The sequence below is a fragment of the Coturnix japonica genome, chromosome 1, assembly GCF_001577835.2.
Source record: "Coturnix japonica isolate 7356 chromosome 1, Coturnix japonica 2.1, whole genome shotgun sequence".
Lineage (NCBI taxonomy): Eukaryota > Metazoa > Chordata > Aves > Galliformes > Phasianidae > Coturnix > Coturnix japonica.
Window position 1 is genome coordinate 129,975,285 of NC_029516.1, and position 24,936 is coordinate 130,000,220.

The following is a 24,936-nucleotide window of genomic DNA, read 5'->3' on the forward strand; positions in this document are numbered from 1 at the left end:
TTTTTCTCACAGTGAACACAGCAAATGCAATCAACATAAAGCATCGTTTCATAAAGCAGCTGTAAGAGGAGAGCTACAATGGAAAGCCTTAAACGACCTGTGCTACTATTTCATTAGCATACGAGCTACAGTATAAAGCAACAATCTCTTTCCAAATCATGGTATTTTAATGAAGTTATAAAGGTAAACGGGGGAATAGAAGTCTGAGCTTTATGAAGCCCCCAAAAGGCAATGAAATGCTCTAAACAGGGCCAAATCCTTCTAGAAGCAAGCAAATTCTCATCTACTGGAGTTTACAACCAACTTCTGGCCACGCTCATGTATTACAGCACACAGATATCCACTTCCAGTACTTCTCATTTTGCTACCATTTTGCAGCAGGAGAATCCCAACAGCCTGAAATGCTGCCACAATGTATATGAGTAGCCTTCATCTGGGTTTTGAGAACAGTGTGAGCCAAGAAGATTCCGCAGTTAATTTAAAGCAGGGAGCAGCAGCAGCAGCGTTTCCTAGTTTCCAGTTGCAAATAATTTTCCTTCCAGGAAAATTTACTTTAAAGCAGCCCTAACTGAAAATCTATATAATTAAGGAAAAGACCATTGCTTCAAACAGATTGAGTGTCTTCAACAAATTTCTCTCTTTCTAGCTACTCAGATATGCTATATTTCCTAATTATCACCTTTTAAGGGCCATCTGGGCCCCATTCCTCACCATCAGGGGGCAATTCCATTTGCATTGTTCATAGGCTTAGTCATGATCAAGTAGTCTGGTGGTAAAGTTCATTAGAAATTAGAAGAAAAACATTAAACCTCACACAGCAAACCAAGTATCTGATACCTACATACCCACAGGAGAGATAAGCATTTAATGCATATTCTCACATGACTTAACAAGACTTCTATGAGCATTTTGCTCTAAACTGCTTAAAGAATCATTTAGCCCGATCCCTGAGCAGGTACGTAATGAACACTTGATTCAGTCCCCGCACACTTCAAAATATTTCTCAATTAAAGAGAAACAAATAATAAAATCATCAGCTATTAAATGAAATCACTATCAGTTTACATCTCTAAATCTGAAAAGTCTAACAAAGCCAAGGCAATGAAAGCACTACTCCTGTGGTTCAGACATGGCTCACTGCGTATCATACAAATACAGGTAAGCATGCACACACATCCTGTTGTTAAAATTAAAGAAGCATCAGTTTGAATTAACCACATGAGAAAAGCCTCTCTATGGTCATATGACAATAAAGATCTGACTCAATTTTCCAACAGGTCAATGTAAATATGCATGAGGTAGCTGAGGAGAAAACGAAGCAAGTACTTGGCCTTGCCTGTGAACCCTAAAGCACAGGCCAATATTTCATAATTTGGCCTTTCAAAAAGGCTTTAAAATGGCACTGAAAAGAATCAAAGCAGCCCCAGAAATCTAATTCATAGAAATGACCGCCCAAAGGAAGTCAATGCTATGACTTCCAAATGCAGCTTGCTGTTTTAAAACAGAGGTGCAGTGAAACACCTCTGCGATACCAGATTACATCCCTGCTGCCTGAGCTCTGGGTCACGGAGGAGCAGCTCATATGCTGCAGCCCGTGGATCCTGGGAGCCACATACCCATATTAGAGATGAATTACCATTACTTTTCTCTGAAAACCCTGTGCAGTACTTGAGCTCCTGGCAAGCGGCACTGAGTCTCACACCAGCAAAATTTGGGGATTAAGGGTAGATTAGCCCAGGGATACTACCTGCTCTCTTTCCATGCTATTATGTTCTGTATTTTTTTCAATTTTCAGACAGCTTGAGGAAAAGTGAAACAGTCTTGCTAATGATGTAACACTTGATGCTATAAAACTTGATATGCTATAACATGAACTCCATAAATATGCTTGCCTAGCTGCATAGAAGTTGCAGCTAGTTGAGGCAACGTGACGTATCCCCACGAGCCAGATTTCTCCCTGGTGAAAACGTAAGAGTTGTCATGTTACCAGCCACATCAAGAAACTGCAATCAGATATTAATTCCTGGTTTTATCTTCTGAGTAATATGGGCTTCTCAGCGTCGTGCCAAATAGGGGTGAGCTCAGGCCCCAGAATTATGGAGTAACTCATTTTGACTGTTCAGGGATGACTGTGGAACAGATGGGACACCTCTGTGTTGATTTCCTCAAGGACCTTTGGCAGCAGCACCAGGCACTCATGCCCTGCTGCACCAGGGAGCACAGCCTGATACATGGCTCTGTGCACAGAGGCTTGCTAGTTTGTTGGGTGCCCTGGTGAAATGTGAGATCTGGAAGCTTTATAGCCTTGTTTTGATTTTAGGCAAGACAAAAAGAATACCTGATTTGTATTCCAGATTGGTGTAAATAAAACTTCATAAACATCTAACTACTTGAGTTCATTGTGATTTTTCTTAAAGGATGTTTTGGTTTTGGGCAGAAGGATGTAAAGGGACATGCTGGTTCCAAAGGTGCTTTGAATTGGATAAAGGCCAGCATGGACAAAACACAACTCAGAGGAGCTGAATAGAGCTTTGACTGCCAGCCCTTCTGAACTCTTGCTCTTCTCCTAAATAGAGCACAAAGGAAAGTTGACCTTGTGAGAAAAACTTGCAAGTGAGTTTTGCTTGAAGACTGTGATGTCATTGCCATCCAGTTCCCAAACATTATCAACACTCCAGGGTATTATAAATTATTTCTATCTGGTCTGTGATATACAATAACCCTACAGATTTTTGCATGCAGCTCCACAGACAGAAAGGATGGATTTCCTTTGCATGACAAAGGAAAACTGTAGTTTAGGATCAAGCCTCTGGGCAATTCACTGTATCTTAGGAAATGACTGAGAGGAGATAGATACCATTTCCTTTTCTCCTCCATCAACATCACATATGTCAGATTTGCTGAGTGCACTCTCAGCAAGTTTGCTGATGACATCAATCTGTATTGCGTAGTTGATAAGATAGATGGAAGGGATGCCATCCAAAGGGACCTGGACAAACTTGAAAAGTGGTCCCACGTGAATCTAATGAAGTTCAACAAGTCCAAATGCAAGGTATTGTATTTGGGCCAGGGCAATCCGCAGTACATGTACAGGCTGGAGCTGCCCTGCCGAGAAGGACTTGGGGTTTCTGGTGGATGAAAAGCTGGACGCTGAGCCAGCAGTGAGCACTTGCAGCCCAGAAGTATTCTGGAAGTAACTTGGACCCAGTGGAATCATGGGCTGCAACAAAAGAGCGGGGGCAGCAGGGAGGTGACTGACACCCTCTACTCTGCCCTCGTGAGGCCCCACATGGAGTACTGCATCTATGCACAGAGCCTCCAGCCCCTGAAGATAATGTTGAGCTGTTGGAAAGGGTCCAGATGAGGGCCACAAGGATGATCAAAGGTCTGGGACACCTCTACTATAGAGACAGACTGAGAGAGCTGGGCTTGTTCAACCTTGAGAAGGTTCTCAAGAGACCTTATTGTGCCCTTCTGGTACTTAAAGGGAGATTATAAGCAGGAGGACTGATGTTTTAAATGAATAGAAAATGATATGGCAAAGAGAAATGGCTTTAAATTAAAATATGTGAAATTTAGTTCAGATGTTAAGAGGAAATTCTTCATTCAGAGGGCAGTGAGGAGCTGGCACAGCTGCTCAGAGAAGCTGTGGTGCTCCATCCCAGGAGGTTCTCAAGGCCAGGTTGGATGGGCCCTGGACAGCCTGAAATGGTGGGGGGCAGCCCTGCCCATGGCACAGGGCTGGGGCTGGGTGGGCTTTGAGGTCATCGAATCATAGCATCATAGAATCACCAAGGTTGGAAGAGACAAGAGAAGAGGCTGGCGCCCAGCTCCCTATAGCCTCCCTATAGGTACTTATAGAGAGCAATAAGTAATAACTCTCCTTTGAGCCTTCTCTTCTCCAGACTGAACAATCCAGGTCCCTTCCAAACCATGACATTCTGTGATTCTATACAATTCAGTCTTTCAGAAAACCTGATACACAAACTTTTCTGTCATTAAAAATAAATTAATTAGATGTCTGCATTTCATATTCTAAGCGTACTTATGTGGTATAAATCCAGTTGGATCAGAGGCTTTCTGTAAATCAGATTTCTATAAATCTATCCTCACTCAGAGGGGCACTACAGCTACAACATATCATGGGCAACACATCCAGGGAAGCTGAAAGTTCAGTACTGAGGAAGAGCTTCTGGTTTTCTGGGTGCCTTTGCTAGGGAAGACAAAGGGCAGATGATTACAGTCAACACAAAATAATGTAATACAGCTTTTGTGAGGGGTAAAATCATCTGCAGAAAGGCCCGGAGTAGTACGTATACAATGTATGGAGATCTATGACAGATAAAATGCAAAATACTACAGCTTAAGCTGAAAGTGAAGACACATCACTGAAAACAGGTGATGATGCTTGACTGAGATGGGAGTCTTGGAGACCCATCTAGCACATCTCTTAATGGAGATCCCCCTGACAAGGGCTGGCATTCCTACAGAAAGCTTTGTCCTCCTGGTCCATTGGAGAAAGACTGCCTAACAGAGTTTTGTCCTCCTGCAGGTGCCCACAGCCCTGACATGAAAACCCACAACCACTCTATCTCTGCTGGAGTAAGGCAGCCGTAGATGGGAGTATGTCTGCATTCTCTGCCAGCACTGGTAGACACCGAGGGCTGAATTTGTTCCTATGCCAAGAGAATATGCAAAGCATATCAGGCACCTCCAACAACCGCTACACAGAGCTAAGAGTCTGCAAAAGTGATTTTGCTGTTTTACATGAAAAACTTATGTAAGGCATCAGCTTTACCCAACATCTGTGCCTGCTCCTAGACTAGCCTACACCTACTTTTAAATATTCCTTTATTATTCTCACCAAACAGTAAAACTCCAGTAAAAATACAAGCCCTGAATGGATCTATAAAGCCAGCAAATGCAGTAAAATGTCACTGCCATGTCACAGAATTGCCTAACTACTTAACACTGCACAAGGAGCAGGTTTTCATAGTTGTGTTGAGTTTTAGCTACCTGGCTCCTACTGACTTTAATGGGAATCACACAGCTAAAACTCCATGCACCACTTTGATACTTCAAAGTAATTTTTCAGTCCCCTGGAGAAGGTCATAGAAATATTAAAAACGAAAGCATTCTCCAAGGATCTTAGATTAAAGACTTGCATCAGACTTCATAAAAGTGATTGGTCAAACATATAATGTTCTCTTAATGTTCTAGCTCCTGGTTTGTTTTCTTTATAAAGAACTTTCATGGAGCTTTTCATAGAAGGCAATAGAAGACTAAAGAACAGCACAGAAAGGCATAGCATGAACACGAAGACATGCTGAAGAGTTACTTGATATACATTCACAGTAGTAAAGAATTACTTAGGTTGTTAGGTTTTTAAAGTATTATGACCGAGTTAAGGTCAATTCTTAATTAAGATACTGCTGTCACTCCAACTACACCATTTGACTACAAGCAACACTGCTACATTAATATTTCCGCTCCCTCTGAAGTGTTCCCTGTCCCTATTTGTCCCTCTAATATACAACCTAGCTTTAGAATTCCATTTGTCTATAAATTTCCTAACGTTGGTTGACGTAACTGCACACATCTCCTATCCTCTGTAACTACTGGATGACTGCAACTTTTGTGCTTCTCAGGACTCTGATACCATCATAATCCCATTGCTCTTGCCCCTGCATTACCCACCAGATGCACAGTGAGTAGAAGAGTTGAAAAAGATGAGTTCAGGATTTTCATATGAAATTTATTTGAGGGTTATTGAAGGTACAAGCCCTCAGTGTGACCACTGTCATCAACCAATCATTTATTTGGCGGTTATCCCTCCCAGATTGTGTTTATATAAAACATTGTCCAGTAGCAGGATAACCTTAGCAAAGTTCTTAACAGAATGGAACCAGCATAATCTTGCTACGATTCCTCCTTTATCTCTTGTTTCAATTTTAAATCTGCAAGGGCCAAATTAGAAGAAAACAACAAAAGCAAATGCACATTAAAAAAAAGAACACGGTAAACTGGTCTGTTGTGCTGCAAAGAAACACCTCTGGACTTCGCCTTAAAGCAAAGTGTGAAGCTCAGGAGCCACACCAGTTCTCTCCACATGCACAAAAGAAGAGTCAAGGTGCAAGGAATAAAACCTATTTACTGCCAGATTATCCCAGATACAAAGAAACCGTGAATTAATGTAAATGCTACCTAAGCATGTGTAAATGCTCAGATGCATCCAAAATTGGACTGGCAGACCTGTCTAACCTATATGCACATTTAAGCAGGATTTGTGTGAAGATTGAATGCATTTTAGCCTTTGCGTCATCCCTTTATAAGCTTGCCAACTTATGGAACCACTCAGTGAAAGGCCTCTCACCAAAACCCCAGGCAACAGCCAAAGGCTGATGCTAAGCAAGTGTAACCACCTCACGCACACCACACGTGAAGAGGGACTGCGGCAGTGCCATCACACGATAGGTGTCCAAACACAAAACGAGGCGCATTTTGCTTTTTTGTGTCACAGGAAAGGCAAATTGATGCATAATTAACAATTGGCTGATGCAAACTCTTTTACATCTTTTAATTGGCGTTAATTAGATTAGAACTAAATTTTCTTTTATCTCGCCATTGTAATGCGAACTAATCTTCTCAGCACCATGTCAAAGTTTCCCTTTTAATTAAACTTTTCAGCTTGTAACTTTAGCAGCGCTCCGACAGCAAAGCATTTTATTTAAGGAATGTGAACTGTGCCGGTTTTTATGAATGGCGCATCAAAAACGTACAGCTATGATTAAAAAGCATCAACAGAAGGTTAGAAGTGTGAATTTCCTGAAAGCAACCGTGAGCCCTTAGAGCTGGGCTGAGCACGTGGTTGTGTGGATCTGCAGCCGCCGATCCCATCCCAAATACACGCTTTTACAAAGGAAAACTACCCCAAATGTAAAACATCTTCTGCAAATTAACCTCCCCCTTCATACTGCTTCCCCCCAAACACTGCAGCTCCTCTCAAATTGTTAACGTGAAGAATAAACCACAAAATACATTTAATATCTTTTATGGGAAGTTGACCTGAAATAAAATTTTATGTAGTATAGGACTTCTGATAGTTCTTTGGCCAACTTTTTTTCTCTCGCTATGGGGCAACAGTGATTGAAACCTGATGTCTGCTGCACAAAAAGGCCGTAAAATGTTTTATGCAGATGTAAAACAGTAGCCATTAAGTTTTGCTATGATGTTGGAGTCGATATGCAGCATGAAAACATGATAAAACAACCATAAACTGAATCTGATCAAATGCAATTACAATGGCCTGTCTCAAATGAGCGACGTGTACTAAATACAGTTACAGTTTCTTGCAAAATTACTTTGGGCAAAGAACCAAGAAAACACTATATCCTCTTTACGAAAGGCAGTTTGCCAGAGAAATTGCAAACACACAAGCTTTAATATCTTGGGCCAAAAAGCACTTGGGAACTCATTATAGGGAGGTTAGAAAAGCTCCCTTGGAAGGACAGCTTCGTTCTGATGACAGCAGCATCCCAAAGTAGCCTTGGGGCGTGAGGAAGATGGGGTGCAAAGATCCTGCAACAGTGATCTCTGGCTTTCCTCCTTGGGTTCTGCTCACACAACAAAGGTAAGTTGCAGAAAGAAAACTTATTCATCTACTTCAATATTAAAATTTTATATGACACGAGGCAGAGAGCTGGTGAAAACTGGGATCCTAACCTAGCCATGCATATGGGTTTTTTTGCTAAGATGATCCTTCAGTGCTGGAAACAATGAAGCTAAAAGCTGATGTATTTCAAATCAGATGAAGTGGGCTCCTTTTTAAAAGGTGGGTAGGAACTGAGATTCTGGGATTTTTATCCTTCCGATTATGGTCTGGGGTTATTTATTTATTTTTATTAGGTAGCTTGATTTAGCTTCTGCTTACCCGAAAGCTATATGCACTGTGAGCAGCCTGGCCGAACACCTGGATGTCACTACAGGCAGACACCAAGAAGACACCCTCTGATGTTTTAAGTGTCAAAAGGCTGTGAATAGTGTCAGGTCATTCTGAGGCTAACGAGATTTAAGGAAGATCATAGAGAGATATTCTGAGGAATTCAAGTGCCAACACCAAACAGAGGACATCAGGGCGTCAACAGTGGTAATCTCCTCCTGAGAGAAACTGCCCTGAAGTTTTGTGAAAAGGGAAGTCACTGCAGTGTAATGTTCCATGTCTGCCTAGAAATAACTGAGTGCTTCCAGTGGGACATCATAGAATCATAGAATGGCCTGGGCTGAAAAGGACCATGATGCTCATCTAGTTTCAACCTCCCTGCTATACGCAGGGCTGCCAACCACCAGACCAGGCTGCCCAGAGTCACATCCAGCCTGGCCTTGAATGCCTCCAGGGATGGGGCATCCACAGCCTCCTTGGGCAACCTGTTCCAGTGCGTCACCACCCTCTGCGTGAAAACATAATGCATTTTGCTTCATATAGGAAGAACAAAATGAAGCTGGAGCTACAGATGTAAACTTGATTGTACTTCACTGAATAGAAGAGGAAAAAAGCCCAAGCTGTCACTTTGTCTAAGGAAATCTCACTATTACATTTTACAGGGACTATGGAGGTGCAGAAATGACTGTGGATGCTTGACTGGGCTACCAAAACTTAGCCAAGAGCAAGACAAGGAGAGGTCACCTTCCTTAGGGTGGAGACAGGCTCCCACCCTTGCAGTTCAGTCTGATGGAAAATCTGTAGCACTTGCCCCTAACTACTGAGAGACCTGCTACTAAGTAGAATTATTTATCAAAGGAAAAAATAAACCAACAAAAAAAACCACTAAAATACTAAGCACAGTATTCCAATCCAATAGCAGCAATGTCAAATAGTCATTTTTTTTTCTGTGGGACTGAGGTTGAGGGCTTATCAGTACTTTTTGAAAACCACTGTTAAATACAGCGCTCTCAGCACATCCAAACACATCTTGTTGCATATAAACCTCACCAGTAAGAGGGACATGGAACAAATAGTGCCTACCCCAAGCTCCCTGCCCCAGAAAGCTAATAAATCTCCCTCTTAAAACCAGAACCCACTCCTGCCTTATTAAATCCTAAACCAAAAGTTAATGCCATGACTTCCCAGAACTGCCTGGGCTGTGTTATGGCTGGGTAGGTGAACATGAAGGGGAAAGAGGTCATGCCCACCAATCCCAAAGGGTGCAGGGCACAGAGTTTCCTGCATCCAGGGCTAGCCAAGCCAGCACCTCCCACCTCAGGGGGCAGCTCTTAGAGATGCTGCTTGAGATCTGCTTCATATTAACAACCAGGTTTGCAACCACCAGCACCACTTGGTAATTGCTAGCAGTAATTAAACGCAACTGAATTGTGACAAGAGAAATGCCTATGCCAAGAGAGTTCCCTCAGAATTAAAGACTATAGTGACATGTTAAATGATGGAAGCCCCAGTATTTAACAAAATGTGATGATTTGGACTTACGACACACATTTATCACTATGAATATCATACACTCTCCTTACCTTAGAGAAAAAAAAACCACTTTGTACGTGTCCATCTAAACTCAGTTTTTAATACCTACATACTCTAGTATGATTTCTTACCATGTGCTCTGCTGGCAAGACTCCTGCTTTCAAGGAAACAATAAAAGACTACGTAAGCCTTACCCCTGGAGCGTGCCTCTCCTGAACGCTGTGCCTGGCTAGCTGAGCCTCTGAATGCTGCCTGTGTTTCACAGTCAATGCATTTTCACTTTGGTATAAGGCATTCCTTAAAACCTTTGGCCAGGTGGTGTATGATTATTATTAAGTATTACTTATCTCATTCTATACAGATACTAAGAACTGGGGAGGAAAGGACCCTCCTTTTGCTTTTCTAGAACCAGTATTTTTTCTTTAAAGTGCATCAGCATGCTGAGGAATGGTTCTTGAGGTTTTTAAGAATAACCAAAAGAAAGCGCTGCTAAATCTGTGCTCTTCAAATAAGTGCAGATCAGTCTGAACCAGCCTGGGCTTTTCATTGCCCAAGAGCTGGTCCTCAGCAGTGTTGTGGATAAGACAAAACATCCTGAGTTGAGAGCTCCTGCCCATTGAGGGACCCCACCTGGTCTGACAAATAATATGCATCGCTTCATCACTTTGAGTCTCAGCAGCATCAGCTACCACAGTTCTCCAGTATTTAATGCTGGCTGAGCTCATTTAAAACCTCTCAGGAAAAAAAAAAATGCCTCCTTGCAAACTTTTCACCTAAGAGAGACAGATTTCCTTTGCCACTAGGGACTGCGCAGCTTCCTGCTGCATGGGAGGAAAGGCAATTTCAGCCCCAGACAAGAATAGCATCTCCCTTGCAAAAAGCAATATCCCTTGGTTGAGATGGCATATGCTGATGCTGTCACATTTAACACTGCAGGCTGTGTTTATTCATGAAGCTAACAGGTAGGACTGCACAAGGCATAAAGACCATATGAGGAAGGAGGGACACAGCCTGCTGCTGTCCAGTGGCCCCCGTGATGCAAGAAGTGTTCGACATTTGCTTTGCCAGTGTTTAACATAGCATGGGCACTACAATTCCTTTGCAAAGCAGAAAAAGCCCCCAGGAACCCTGACAGACTTTAGGCACCCCATAGTAAACTCCTTCTTGCACAGAGTGTTTTGAGCAGTGGCTCTACCTGCACACAGCTGATGTGATCAAGCAGACAATACACGGTGACATCCCCAAACAACCCTCAGGTGGCTATCGGTGCTCAGCCAAAGGAAAGAGTAGCAGCACTTCAGGGGTTTCCCTGGGCTGCACTGGTATCCGCACGAAGGCTGTGTGACACCACACAGCACCACTTGTCACCTCGTTTCCAAAAATCAGGGAATTGATAGCAGGCTGCTGCCAACAGGCAAATTAAAGCAAGTGTCAGACACAAATAATAATCGTATTTAAAGTCTTTCAGAGTTAAAAGCAAAAAATTGAAGAGAAACCACCAGAGAAACATCCAGTTCCGAATATGTTGATTTGATCATTTCATTCCTGAAACCTCAGTAAGCAAGCTCTGCTTCTTGAAGTCTTCAGTCTTTGCTAACTAGTTGGCCACTCAGACATGCCAGTAGTGTCCAGATGCAGTGTCCTTAAATGGTAACATTGGTGCTGTCAGACATCAAAAACTGTCCTTTTCCGGTTACTCCCAGCAAATGGAAGATTTGGCAAGACCAAAACTTACATTGAAATAGTGCAAATCCCACACAGAAGCTTAAAATTTAGGACAAGAAGTAATGGCCTTAAGTTGCACTAGGAGAGGATATTCAGGTTGCGTATTAGGAACAATTTCTTCTCTGGAAGAGTGGTGATGAGCTGGAACGGGCAACCCAGGGAGGTTGGTGGAGACAACATCCCTGGAGGTGTTCAAGAAGCACATGGATGTTAGTGGGCATGATGGGGATGGGTTGATGGTTGGACTGGATCATCTTAGAGGTCTTTTCCAACCTTAATGATTCTATGAAACTATCAGTGACCAAAATTCTGTTTTACAGGCAGAAACTTTTTTGCTGATGCCCTTCTGTCAGAGGAGCAAGGTACAAACTGCTCTGCGTGGTACCTCCAGGAGAAGGGATCTGCTGGGGGGAGGGGGGTCTCACACTGCCCCCCCCAGCCCTCTCCAAGCTAACTTCACCAAACGAGAAATGATCTTTGGCACATGCAAGTACATCGCTTCAGCACAGACATATCTGGACAGTAATTAATCACTTAGAATGCTCAATGTGTTTGGATATAAAATTAAGAAAGTAGGGTTGTTAAAAAATGACAGATTTAAGCACCATCTGGGCTCTGTGGTCACAGTGGCGCGAATTCCAAAGGAAGGCTTAACAGTGCATGATCCGAGAATCCCATCTGTCTTAGCTGAAATGAAACAAATAAATAAATAAACCAGCAGCCTCATTTACGAGGTTTTCCCAAGTTTCCCAATTTAAAAATCAACTTGCGATGGGAAAGCATATGTAATTAAATGTGCTACATCTTCAAAATGCTCCTTGCATCTTACTTTATTACATAAATGGTTACTGCATTATAACTCCACAGAAAGAAAACTGTATATGAATATCTCTATATAGATGAAACCATTAAAGACAGCATCTCATAGCATGCACTCATTTGTAAAAATGCAGTATAAGTAAAGCACTGATGCGCCATAACTTGTTCATTGAGCATTCTGATCTGGGGAAATACCAAGCCCCTCTGTGTCACACACACCAGTTCTCCTTCAGTCTTTCCCAGACCTCCCTTTACCTGCACCAGAGGTGAAACCCAGACTCCCTGTATCTGAACAGGCCTCCAACCAGCCTCCTCACTTCACCTCCCTTCCAGGTTAAAAAACAGCAACAACAAAAGTAACCTGCAACAAGTTAACCCTCAGGATGTCTTTAGTAAAGCTTGTTTACCACAAAACAGATAAATAAATAAACCTGCCCAGACAAATGTCAAGTAGCACATGAGCACAACTAATGCATTAGAAATGGGCAGCCAGGTGGGTTCTAAGCTCAGGGGTGAACCTCAGGGATATGCTGGTGAGGACCCAGGAGTCCCCTTCAAGCCAAACAAGCCCCAGGTGGTCAGCAATCGCACATCCTGACTTTGCAGATGGTGTCTAATACATCTTCATACCTGTTCGGGATGGTGCTTTCTGGGTCAGTGCAGCTCTTCTTTCTCTGTGCCAAAGATGGTTGTTCCATCCCCAGAAGGTTCTGCCACTGGCACATTACACCCAGTGTCACCCCCAGGTGCTCTGCATGCAGCTCACCCAGAGCTCACCCATCAAAGTCCTCTGCTCTCCCCTTGTTCCCCAAAGCCACATGCTCACTTCTTCTGCAGGTGAAGGCAATAGGAAGAGAAGCATGAGCACCCATGGGCCTTTACCCCAGTCTCGGCTGTGCCTTCTCCAGGCTGAGGCTCAATTGGACCTGAATGGACAAGCGTATCAGTAATACAGGCTCTCACTTAGAACTGCTCTTAAATCAGTGGTACTGAGCCTGCTTATTTTTGCATTGTTTTTATGTGTTTCTGTGTAGTTTTCAAGGCTCTCCTTTCAAGAAACTCAAGTAAAATCTTTGCATGTGGTTAATAGTAAATGGATGGTACTTTTTTCACAAAGCATAGATTGCATGAAGGATTTTTCTTACATATTTTCAACCTCATCCTCCTGACTGCACACCTTCTGCAGGATGTGACCCTCAGAAAGGTGAAATGTTTCCAACTTCTGTCATTGCAGCGAAGGCGAGCGGTGCTCAGCGGACACCAGAGTGAAGCCAAATTGCCTGCAGGCCTTCTTGATTAGCTTGCATTGCCTTGCTTTTTTTTTAGTGAGTGTTTGTAATCTAATATTCTATGCTTTCAAAATAGCCACGTAAACTGAAGTTGAAGAAAATTACTTGTGGATGGGCTGATTCTATCTCTAAAGACTAATAAACCAGGGGAACTGAATCCACAGATGATCCCAAATGCAGACAAATGGGAGCAACACGCATAAAAACATCAGTGGATAAAAGAGTGCCATGAGAAGGAAGCTGTTCAGCAGCAGCAAAAGCTGACTTTTCTGAATGATGAGTTATAGGATGGGAAGCAGGGATGACAGCATGCGTTTACGATGACACTGGAGAGACTCTCCCTGGGCGCTGTGGTGATGCTTCCAAGTGCCACAGCTGAATAAAGCTCAGCAGGGCTCTGTGGACAGTGAACATGCCTACTTCCTAAAGCTGGATTTCCAGGTGCGCCTACAGCAGGTGCTCTTGTGTGCCACATCCCCCCATATCTCCTGCTGGCGGCTGTGGGGAACAGCCAGAGCAGGGGAGGGTGCTGGGGTAACACTGGCTACCAATGGGACTACTTTGGCTTTTCTTAGCTTGCTGCTGTTCTGCAGTCCATGGGCACAGTGCAGCCTGCCTGCAGCACACAGTGTGTGGCTTGCAGCCGAGATGGAACGCCTGCCTGCCTCATGGTTCTATGCATGCGGCCCTATGAGGAATTGTAAATACTCAGAGACTGTCGGATGAAAGAAACAAAAATGTCCTTATCATAGCTAAGGCAAAACATATAAACACTTCTCTTATGGGGGAATGCCTTTCGTTTCACATAAATTTTATATGCAAATTAACCCTAGGTTACTGTAACCACATGAAAAAAAAATACATCTCATTAAACTCTCTTTTTACATTTAACACTGTGATGTGATGGGTGACATTCCTTAAGATTCCAGCAATGTCTGCAGGAGGGAAACTTGGGGGAGGAGAACGTGAAGTAGAAGTTTTTCTTCTGCACAGAAGGCCGTTCTGGTGAAACCGCCCTGAAGAGCAGCACATGCTGCTGTTATATTCCCCTCTCGGAGGCGAACAACCCTTGTAATATCAAAACCTGGCTGTGGTTGTTGGTGGCTGCCTACAGCTCGGCCCGACACTGCTCCAAAGGTAAAACCTTCCCAAGAGCAACGCAGCCCTGGGAACGATATGAAGGTTAACAGAAAGCGAACCCCAAACACATCTCAAGTAAACAAAAGCTTTCGCGGCGGCACTGAGGACCACAAAAGTAAAACTACAACATAGGAAAAGCCTTTTCAAACCCCCAAACCAAGCAAGGCAGAGGTCACGCAGCCCGGCGGGTCAGCGGAGCCCCCCCCCTTCCTCTGCCGGCCTGCCGCCACGGCCCCGCAGAAAGGCGCGGGCTGCCCTTCTGCCTCGACAAAACTTTGGTTTGCTGATTGGGCCCGAAACAAAGGAAAGACAGCGGGACACGATTTATAAGGGGGCAGGGTAGGCTGACATGCTATTGTGCTCCCGAGGTATCCACAAGCTGTTAATTCCATTTTAACATTGTTAATAAGACTGTTAACACATCTGACTTTGTTTAGAGACTTTGAAAACATCAACAAACTATTAAAATAAAATAAAATAATAAAAGAAAAGGGGGAAAAAAAAAAAATATCCGCCGCCGCAAATAGTAAAATAGGATCGAGTCAGACAGCGTCGCACACCTCCACGCTACGCTGCTGCCTGCTCAGAGCTGGCATCGAGGAATGGAGACGGACGGAGCGGCCGCGGCCGGACGGATGGACGGAGGGCTGTCTGCCCGCCGAACTCCTCGCAGGGCACCATCTGCATAATGACATTTCCCAGGTTAAACCCCAAAGTGCTCTCCCCCCCCCCCCCCCCCCACCCCGCCCGCCGCTTCGGGGAGGAAGCAGAGTGCGGCCGCCCCCCCGCCGCACACCTCTCCGTGCCGCCCGCTCGCAGCAGCGCACACGCACCGGCAAATGTGCAGATTTAATCAGTGTGGAATGTTTTAAATGAATAATTGGGTCTGACAGATTTATTGCAGTTAATTTCGCAATAGAATGGAAAAATGTTTGGATCCCAGCCTTTAAAGTATTAGGAAAACAATTAATCCATCACGTAACGGAAATTCCTGTATTACACCCTCATGTCCAATTAAATAATGTCAAGTAATTTTACACTGTAAAACGCTGACAATCTAAGATGAGAATGTTGGAGGAACACGCTTTAATTTTTCAGGAACCTCTAAAGAATCGCATCACATTAAAATCAGACGCTCGGAGAAAAGCTTTTTGATTCGGTTTTGTTTTGTTTTGTTTTGCTTTGTTTTGAGGAGGTTTAGTAGGGGAAAAGAAACCACAAGAAAAGCAACCACCAAAACCATAAACCAGCATCAGTCCAAAACCTCAATTTCTCTTTAGCTCTTCACATCCCGAGCAGCGTCTTAGCAAAGCGATCCAAGAGAGAATCCAAAGTGCTGCGGGAAGGGCAGCTCAGGAGCTCTTTCGCTCTGATGCAGGTACTGCCTTTGGAGCAGGCAGAGGCTCTGGTCCCTCATTACTTACTCAGGCGCATTGTCAGCAGCTTCCAGCCCTGTTTTCCCGAATAACATCCCGTAGCATCAGCTCCACACTTTATGAACAAATGACAGCAAACTTCCGAGACCGAAAGTAATCGAGATTCATTTGTCTTTGCTTACAGCCCAAACCTATAACGCTGTGAAACTGCCCAATGTCACACTCCATCTCCTTTTTATTAAACGTAAGCTAAGAAAGCCTGCAAGTCAAATAACTTTTTTTTTTCTTTCTTTCTTTTTCTTTTTTTTTTTTTTTTTTCTTCCAGAATAACAAAAACACCGACTTACAAATGTACTGCCGTGCCCCTGAAATCTGAAACTTGGCAAATTCATCCATGTCAGATGCGGGACAAAAGGTTCCCGAAGCGTGTTACGGTGCAGCCAAATTCTGCTGCCGCTTCTAAAGCAGCTCGGGTGGAGAGGACGAGCTGCGGCTTAACGACTGGACTGGAAGGACAGGCGGCATTTTACCAGTGCAAAGAGTTATAAGGGGAGCACGTTCAGCTCTTATTTTTTTTTCGCTCCCGACAGTCCTGCGGGAGGCAAGGTGGAGAGTGCAGGGACAAAAAGGGATCAGAGCACACATCTCTGCAGCGCGGCAGAAAAGAAGTCAGAGGTTCTGGAATAGGAGGAAATATAGAAAACAGTGCTAAATATCACCGTACCGGTGTGGGAACGGCAAAAATGACAAACGTAACCCTCGGGGCAATGAGTACCTCAATGCTTTGCTCACACCTTCGGTGCAGCACCACGGTAGCACCGGGTACATGAGAGCAGGACTGTAGCATTCATCGCAGGCTGAGAGCGAGGCCAGCAGATACGGGGCTGCCACTGCTCCGTTTGGTTTCCAACTACAGCACCGCGCTGAATTTCGCTGCTGTCCTACAATCTTACGTTCTGGATACATGAACCACAACCCAACTATTTCTGTTGCCATAACAACATCATAAATTTGGTCTTCGATGTCCTTTTTTAATAAAACCATTTGGGAAGCACGGCGCTTTGCTATGGGCGCTTTCCCTTCCACTTAGGCAAACTCACACCTTTCACAAGGAGCCGATTTATTTCTGTTCCCCTACAAAATCTCATCGTCTGAAAACGGCGCGTCCCCCCAACATTAGAAACAGGCCTGGTGCCACAAACAGCTTTTCTTGCGGGTTTTGGGGAGGATTTTAAAGGAACAGGCAGCTTAGAGCAACAGCAGCTCACCTCCTCGGGCTGGCAGGAAGGAGCACAGCTCAGTGCCTGCAGCCCGTAGAGGGGAGCACGGCAAAGTTTGCTTCATGTATTCACTCGCACAGCGTCTGGGCCAAAATGAGCCGGGGAGCAGAGTAATGCAGGGCGATATTTGCGAGCAAAGCCTCGCCTGCCACATCGGCATCTCCGCTCTTCCTGCGTTTGCAGCGCTCTCCCGGCTCATCTCACCGTCGCTGGAAGAAGAAACCACCCTGGCTCTTTACCATTAAATAGATGGGATTCGCACCACAAACAGCAAAACAATGGGCAACAGGATGTGACTAACAAACGCCAGGGAACGAGCAGGCTGCGCTCCTTTGCATATGCAGTGAAACAGAAGTCATCGGGTGGGATTTTGGTCGCTTTTTGGTTTGCTTTTCTTGTGTCGTGGTTTTTTTTGTTTTTGTTTTTTTTTTTTCTTCCCTTATTTAACATATCAGTGCATTTCAATAAGTTCTGAGAAACAATGAGCGGCTTTCAAAAGTTGCAAATTACTGTGGATCCATCGCAAAAGGACAAAATGGGGACGCGGACAGCCCAGAACATCGGGAGATGTTAAAAAGCGTTTATCGTTTTGTTTTCTTCCTTTAAGAACGGGGAGGAACGGGAATCCCGGCGGGAAGGCACCGTGCTGGTGGCACACGCAAGGCAGTGCCCAAGGAAAATGGTTCCCCTGCGTGTTTGTAAGAGCCCGAATGCCCACGTACACTCGCTGCTCAGATAGGAAATTAATGGTGGCACCGATGTTCAGTGATATTCCGGACGAATGTAAACACTTATTGTCTTCAGCACACACCTACGCGCGTGTAATGACAGAGGAAGGGAGGGAAAAAAAAAAAAGAAAAAGAAAAGAAAAAGAAGTCGCTATTTTGCTTCTACCCGCGGCATTTCCATGGTGTCTCGGCACGCAGGAGCGGATCGCTGCCCCACAACCTGTCACCCTGCGGCGCAACGCCCGTCGCGGGCTGAGGGGGCTCGCCCTCCCCCACAAAAAACCCCAACAAGAATAAAGCCGATATTCCCCCCCCCCCACACACTTCTTTTCCCTCCCCCCAAACACACCGAACCCCCCCCCCTCACCCCCTCCCGTGCCCGCGGAGCGGCCTGGGACCGCCTCCTTTCCCCAAAAGCCCCTCGCCGGCTGCAGGGCCGGGCCCGGTCGGGTACAACAGGCGGGCCGGCAGCGACACCCGCCGGTCGCCGGTAGCGGGGTCCGGCCGGGAGGCAGCGGCTCGGGCAGACCATCGGGGCATCCCCCTCCCTGCTTCACGTCTTTCGCTTTCGTCGCCCGTGAAGCTTCTTTCCATGGAGAAGCTCGCAGAGGCGAGCTGCCGTCTCCCCGCTCCCCCGACTGTGATCGCTGTTAATATTTCAGCGCTCTTCTTTTTGTCAGCTCGCTAATGAAGCTGTTGTTATCGCTGGGATGCGCGGCGAGGGAGGCACGCGTTGCTCCCTTCCCAATTTGTTTTCCCCTGTAGAAAACAGAGGCATGTCTCTAAGAAGGAGCTGGGGAGCAGCTTTCCGCTCGCCCTGCGGGGTTCAGGGCCCGCTCTGCCCCAGGCAGCCTACTGCACCTTCCAGCACCTTCTGTCAGAGGATTTCAGAGGGCCGAACGGGCTCTAATTAATTACCAAAGCTCGACACACAGGGAGAGGCGGGATCCACTATACAGATGGGGAACGGCTTGTAAGAGATGACCGGCCGGTTATCTACTCTAGCAAGCCAGGAATCAAAAAATACTAATATAATATATATTATACTAATATAATAATTCTGGGTTCCCATGCTTTAAATATGAAAGCCAGCAGTTGTGGGCATATCACAAAATTAATGCCCTGTCGGCTCACAGTCTGCCTGGAAACACGCAGATTCATAGAGATCCACAGCACACCGCCCTCCTCATGTGCACACACATACCTGTTCATACAGCCACTTATCCCCCAAAAACAGAGTCAAAACAATGCAAAGAAAGACTTAAAATCACTAGAAAGGAGAGGTGAGCTACTTTGAAAAACATGAGCAGGTGCAGGGCTGCTTGACCAAGCCTTTGAAGAGCTGAGAGCCTGTTTGGTAGGCGGCATGAAGAGGGATGTCCCTGAGTTAGGAACTACAAAGGAGTGGGCTCCGGCGTCAGTGCAGGCCAGACAGGGGGCAGAGGTGGGAGACAAATATTGATGTGAGTGGAGTGACCACAGAGATGGATGGAGAGCAGATTTTCCAAGGGTAACTGAAGAATCCCTGGGCACCTGGCAGGATCCTTGGGAGCAGGATAGGTACCTAAATCCCACTGGTTTCAGTGGATGCTACCATGTCTAACCTGCTTATGCTCTTTTCAAAATCCAATTACGTGCCAGCTGTATGTTTGGGAACCCGAACACATTTGAAAACGTATTGTGATCCTGCAAGACAGATCCATTTTAAGAGCAAAGCACTGATGTGCCAGCATCAGGAATTAAAAGAAGAGTCCGATTCCCTCCCTGCTCAGGAAGCAATTGGTTACTGACATTCAAAGAAATAATGGTGCGTTCACCGAGCTGTGCACACCGAGCGCTCCTTTCAGATCCTCTCTGTGCCCTTTGCAACAAACCAGTCCATGTAAAAAGAGGAGCCTGGTGGGACTCCTGACCCACTGGAACAAGCAGCAGAGGTATGAAGTGAGCCCACAGAGCGGGCTGGGGATGCTGCCAGGACAGCGGTGTGTCACTGTGTGCGCTGGCAGGCAGTGGACAGGCAGCTGGCACGGTGATGGGGCTACCACCATGCTCAGGTGTGGCCAGAGACACCCCTATTGCTTTCCAGGGAGCTCTGAGGCAACTAAGGAAAGATGGCATGCAATTCTGAAATAGTTATGCTTTATATATACACCGCTACCAACTACAGCACCTGCGATGGGAATTGTTTTTTCTGTATCGAGACTGTTTCTCAAGGTTCTTTTGCCAGTGTGCATTTTCCTGTAAGTTTTGATGCTTTCATTTATGTATTTTTTTTAGAACAACATTAAAATGGGGCCGCTGAGGGGCTGCCAGGCTTTCCCAGGAGCTCACTTGAAATATGTAGGTAGCAGATGTCTCCTGATCACCGATGAACCTTAACATCCGCAGAATAAAACCTCAACAAACAGCAGCGTAACGAGAGTGAGCTTCTGGAAGGCTCTAAGAAAAAAAAAAAAAACCACAGTATTTCTTGAACGCCGAGATCTGAAGTGACACAGCAAACCCATTGTGTTTTCCACCAGCGTTGTTTTGCTCAATACAGCTGTGTTTTCACAGATGCAAAACCATGTGTTTTCAGCAAAAGGTCTACTCTTCCCTTCAGATGTGAAGGAAGATCAAAGGTTCAGACGCAGAAATACAAGATCCTTTTCCCTTTGGAACGTGTTTTTATTTATTTATTTATTTATTTTGGTGGTGGCTCCACACCAGAATTTCCATCTGTTGTCCTTATGCATCATACAGGTTAACCTTAGCGGTAGGGTTGGCGAGGCTGCTATCTCATCTAAGGAGATGAATCACTCTCGCATGCACGCTGCGAACATCGCACCGAGCAGCAACAGCAGAGCTGCATCAGACAACAGCCGTCGCTTCATGGCAACAGGGCTGAACTGGGCTCATTTCTCCCTTCTTTTCCAGCAGAAAACAGGCATTTCCTGAACGGTCGACCACAAAATTCTTCACAAATCAGTGCAGTTCCTTCGGATTAAATGGCATTGGTTCATTTTACAGCACGAGGGATTTAGGCCGGCAGCTCTTAGACAATACATTTTGATGCCATGTCTGTTTCTTTCCTCATCAGGCAGGCCGCAGACCATCCGTGCATTCACATTCCTGCAGCTGGCTGTAAAGGCGCAGAGATCTTGATGGAGGTAGTAAAGCTCACCGCTGCCATTTCTACGACTGTCATCTGTGAACAATTCACCTGCATGGAGCAATAATGGCTCTTTAAACAGTCAACTGGCCGAGGCAGCGGTACCGTAGGATATGACACCCAACTCGCGGCACAAGCTTTCGTTTATCAGAGGACGGGAACCGAGACCGCCGGGTTCTGCCCGCTCCGCTCCGCCGGGGCAGCGCTGCCACCTGGCGGCCACGGCGGCCCCGCAGGGCGAGGTCTTCGTCTGTGCCTTCGTGCTGTTCCTCTCCACACTCAGCGTCGCACGTCGGAAGGACGGGTCTGTTCCCGGAATTCTGACCAGGTGCCCGATTGCTCATCGCAGGGTGCTACATCCCGCCGCCATGCCAACCCCAGGGCTGTGAGCAAGGATCTGCGCGTTTTATGGGCCTGAACTGAAGCCCCATCGGGCTGCGGATTAGACTTGCTCAGTACTTTAATGAGTAGTAAATGAGCTTTGGCAGCAGCAGAAAATCCTGAAAGCACGCTATGCAGATTGCACTCTTCTTGAGAAATAACACGTGGCAGTGTTGTTATATGGAGAAGGCAGCATGGCAGTGGAAGAACAGCTCACCACGTTGGGGGCTTGTCCATTGGAGATAGTATCTATTGGGTGTAGTAGGGCTTAATTTCTTCTTGAAAAATAATCGGCGGCTAATAGGCTTTAACTTCATCAAAGATAACTGCTGAGAACAGCTTTTGTCAAGTCTGGCCTCTCTTTTTTCCTTCCTAAGTCCCTCTAGAAGTGCAAAGACAGTGCCATGGTTCCAGAGCAGAAAGAGGCAGAAGGAAGCACGTGCCAGAGAACCAGATATACACCTGCATGGTTGCAATTTTCAGCATCTTATATATCCTTCAAAATGATTTACTTATTTATTTTTAATCAGCAATTATCACCATTTGCCAATTCAAATCGAACCCTTACAAGTCTAGCAGAAGAGACTGCAAAAGAAATGATATTCCCTTGCTCCGTACAACTTAGTTTGTAGTTGCTTCTGCTTCTTACAGAGAAGCTGGAGATAGCAGCAATTACACAGGGCATAGTTCAGCATCGTGTTTTCCTGGTGTATGGTTTTCATTTTACTGGCCCTTTGCTTTTATCAAACCAAAAAGAAAAAGGGTAGGAGGTAAGGAGAGTGAGGAATGAAAGCAGAATGAAGTATAACAAAATGCATTTCATTTTTCTCTAAACAAGAAATATCAGGAGTGAAAAAGTATCGTTTTCCAAAACTCTGGATATTTTGCTTTACATTTTCCAACCTAATTTTATCTGAACATAGCAAAGATGTAGCCAATGGGTGCATTTACATTTCACACGGAAGATGGAAAAAAAGAAGGAAAAACACTTACTGAAATGGTGAGGAATCTGGTGCCATTGACTGAGTGTCAGAAGAAAGCCTGTGTAGTTTAGTGAGGGAGAACAGGTATATGAAATGCCTTCTAGGGAGCTGTGTAAAGAAGCGGGACACATGCTGCTTTCAGTGATTTAAGGCTGCAGGGAAATGTCCTCCTCCAAACAGGAGCTGTGCAGGCACCAACCTGGGGTGCTCGGGAGCACCCAGCAGCCAGATGCCATCAGCTTCCAGCCCTGCCAGTAGAAGGAGGTCGCACAAGTGCCCCCAACCCTGTTCCAGGCAAAATGAGACCCATTAGAGTGTATCAGGTATCTCTGAGGCAGATCCCCAGAAGCAATCACATCTCCTGGAGAGGCAGTGGAGCCACTCTCAACCAGCACAGCTGGTTCCTAAATGTACATCTCCTGCCTTCCTCCAGCTGCCTGCTGCTGGTAAGAGCTAGCACACAGAGCCATTTTGGGACAGCAGTTCCAGTTAACAAGCTAGAGCTATGCATTATACTCCCATGCCATGCTTTCACATTGTCCAACTACAGTTTTGCTTATTTACTCTGTAATTAGAATTCAGCTGTGAATTCCCTTCCCTTGCACTGATTAATTTTCATTTCCGAACCAATTAGTGCAGGCTAAACTTTAGGGCATGAACAAGAGAAACTGTTGCACAGCCTCGCACCAGAAGAAATCATTCTATTTATTCTATTTCAAACAGAAAGCTTTAATGCCTCTGTTGTGAGAGCAACCTAGATCAGAGAAGTGACAACTCATCTTCACAACGGCAATAATGTGAGCGCCCACTATCTGAACACGGGGTTGTAATGTAACGTGATTAAACAGCCTTTTTTTTGTTGTAGAAAGATGTAAACAATTGCTACAATCATGAGACCTGACTTTTTCTGCAACTGCAGATTTCCTCTGTGCTAATTTGCTAGTCCAACACTTCTGGTGTTTCAGTAGCAGGGGGTCTGTGTTTGCAACGTTGGTCTTTTTGTTAACAAAAACCTCAAATCTCCACATTTGGTTCAGTCTGTACCTGGGCACTAGAGAGGGATGGCTTTGCTAAATGGTTGCTTCAGGCTGAAGTTACTCAAATCTTTGGCAGTAGCAGGTGATTTCAATGAACGAGCCTCTTCACCGTATTAAAATGACCAGTGCTTTTAAATATGTATGGATCCCACACCTTCTGCCCTGTGACTGTGGCTCCCAGCAGCTCTGGGAAGGTGTGGCAATGGGGCATTCCCACAAACATTCCCCTAGAACTCTGAGGTTAGTACAAAGCCCTAGAGGAAGAATGGGACTGAAACAATTCACCGAGGACAGGACAGAACTGGAGAAGAAGGCATTACATCACACGCAGTGGCACCCAATGCACGTGAGCATTGCTAGTCATTGGGATCCTCCCCCAGTAATAAAAAAAACAACAACCAAGAACACCATCAGGAAACAGAAATATCAGTGCCATCAAATGTAATTGAATTGTTAGACAAGGCAGTGGGACTTTGGCAGGTCATGACTCCAATGGTCAGCTTGTAGTAGGTGCTTATGTCCTGATGGAAAGGCTGCAAGTGGCCCTAATGGCACTATAACACACATCTTCCTTCCACCCTCTGTGATCCTGTTTTCCTGCACCCCTTGCTATGAGGACAAGGCTCCTGCCTGCTGCACTGAGCCAGAGGGTGCCCAACACCTTGGTGCGACACCACACTGATACCTGTGCATTGCTCAGCCCAGCTTTCCAGCTGCTATGCCAGCAGGCTGTGGGAGATTCAGCATCATTTTGTGCTAAAATGCCCTCGAAGCAAACCTGGCAAGTCTACCCTAAACGGCATCACTAAGACTACAAGGCAAATGAACAAGAAATTAGGAAATAGCCAAGTTCACCTTTTGGTATAATATAAATTCAGCCCTTGGGGCACACAGCTTATGAAATCACCTTCAGTAATATGTCCAAAATCTACCTTCTTACTTTAACTAATACTTAGTTAACATGAATAATTTGAATAACTAACTGGGGTACGGACAGGAGCTGGATCTGCCCTCTGCCAAGTAAATGTTTCTATCTTTTCATCTTGAAAACCATGTTTTACCACAATACTAGTTACAGTAGTGTTCTGAAAAGCAACAGGTTTGAATCCCTTCAGAAAGAAGAACCGATGCCATTGCTTCTTACCATAGAGTAATTTATAAGTAAGAAGGCGCTCCCATCAGTGTTTTTGTATCTGCCTCTTCTGCTGGGGAAGAATTAGAATTATTTGGACATACAAAAATAAAAGAGTACAAATGAAAAGGACATGCATGCCCAAAGCTTTTGTTTTGTCTTTGGAGTAGTCATTTATTATTATTATTATTACTATTATTATTATTATTATTATTATTATTTAATACACAGAAGCCATTAATGAAATAAATTGAACTTTTACACAGCTCAACTCACTAGTGCTTCTTGTAAGAGTAGGGGATGCTTATTCATCTAACCTGGCCTTGCTTTTCTGCTTTGATTGCAAGGTGCCTCAAAGCCGAATGCTGAAATAAATACAGATCCCTCCTTTCGCTGTAAGCTGACAATTGAGCACTCACGTCT

General features: G+C 45.1%; 1 protein-coding gene across 1 annotated transcript in view; it reads right to left on the reverse strand.

Annotated features, from left to right (window-relative positions):
• Nucleotides 1-18,361, reverse strand: part of CLYBL (citrate lyase beta like) — a 124,047-nt gene extending 105,686 nt beyond the window's left edge. The window contains exons 1-2 of the mRNA XM_032442737.1: nucleotides 18,197-18,361; nucleotides 15,017-15,126 (exon numbers count right to left, since the gene is read on the reverse strand). Of these exons, the coding sequence (XP_032298628.1) occupies nucleotides 15,017-15,126; nucleotides 18,197-18,361 (275 nt within the window). The remainder of the gene's footprint in view (nucleotides 1-15,016; nucleotides 15,127-18,196) is intronic.
• Nucleotides 18,362-24,936: the final 6,575 nt, after the last annotated feature.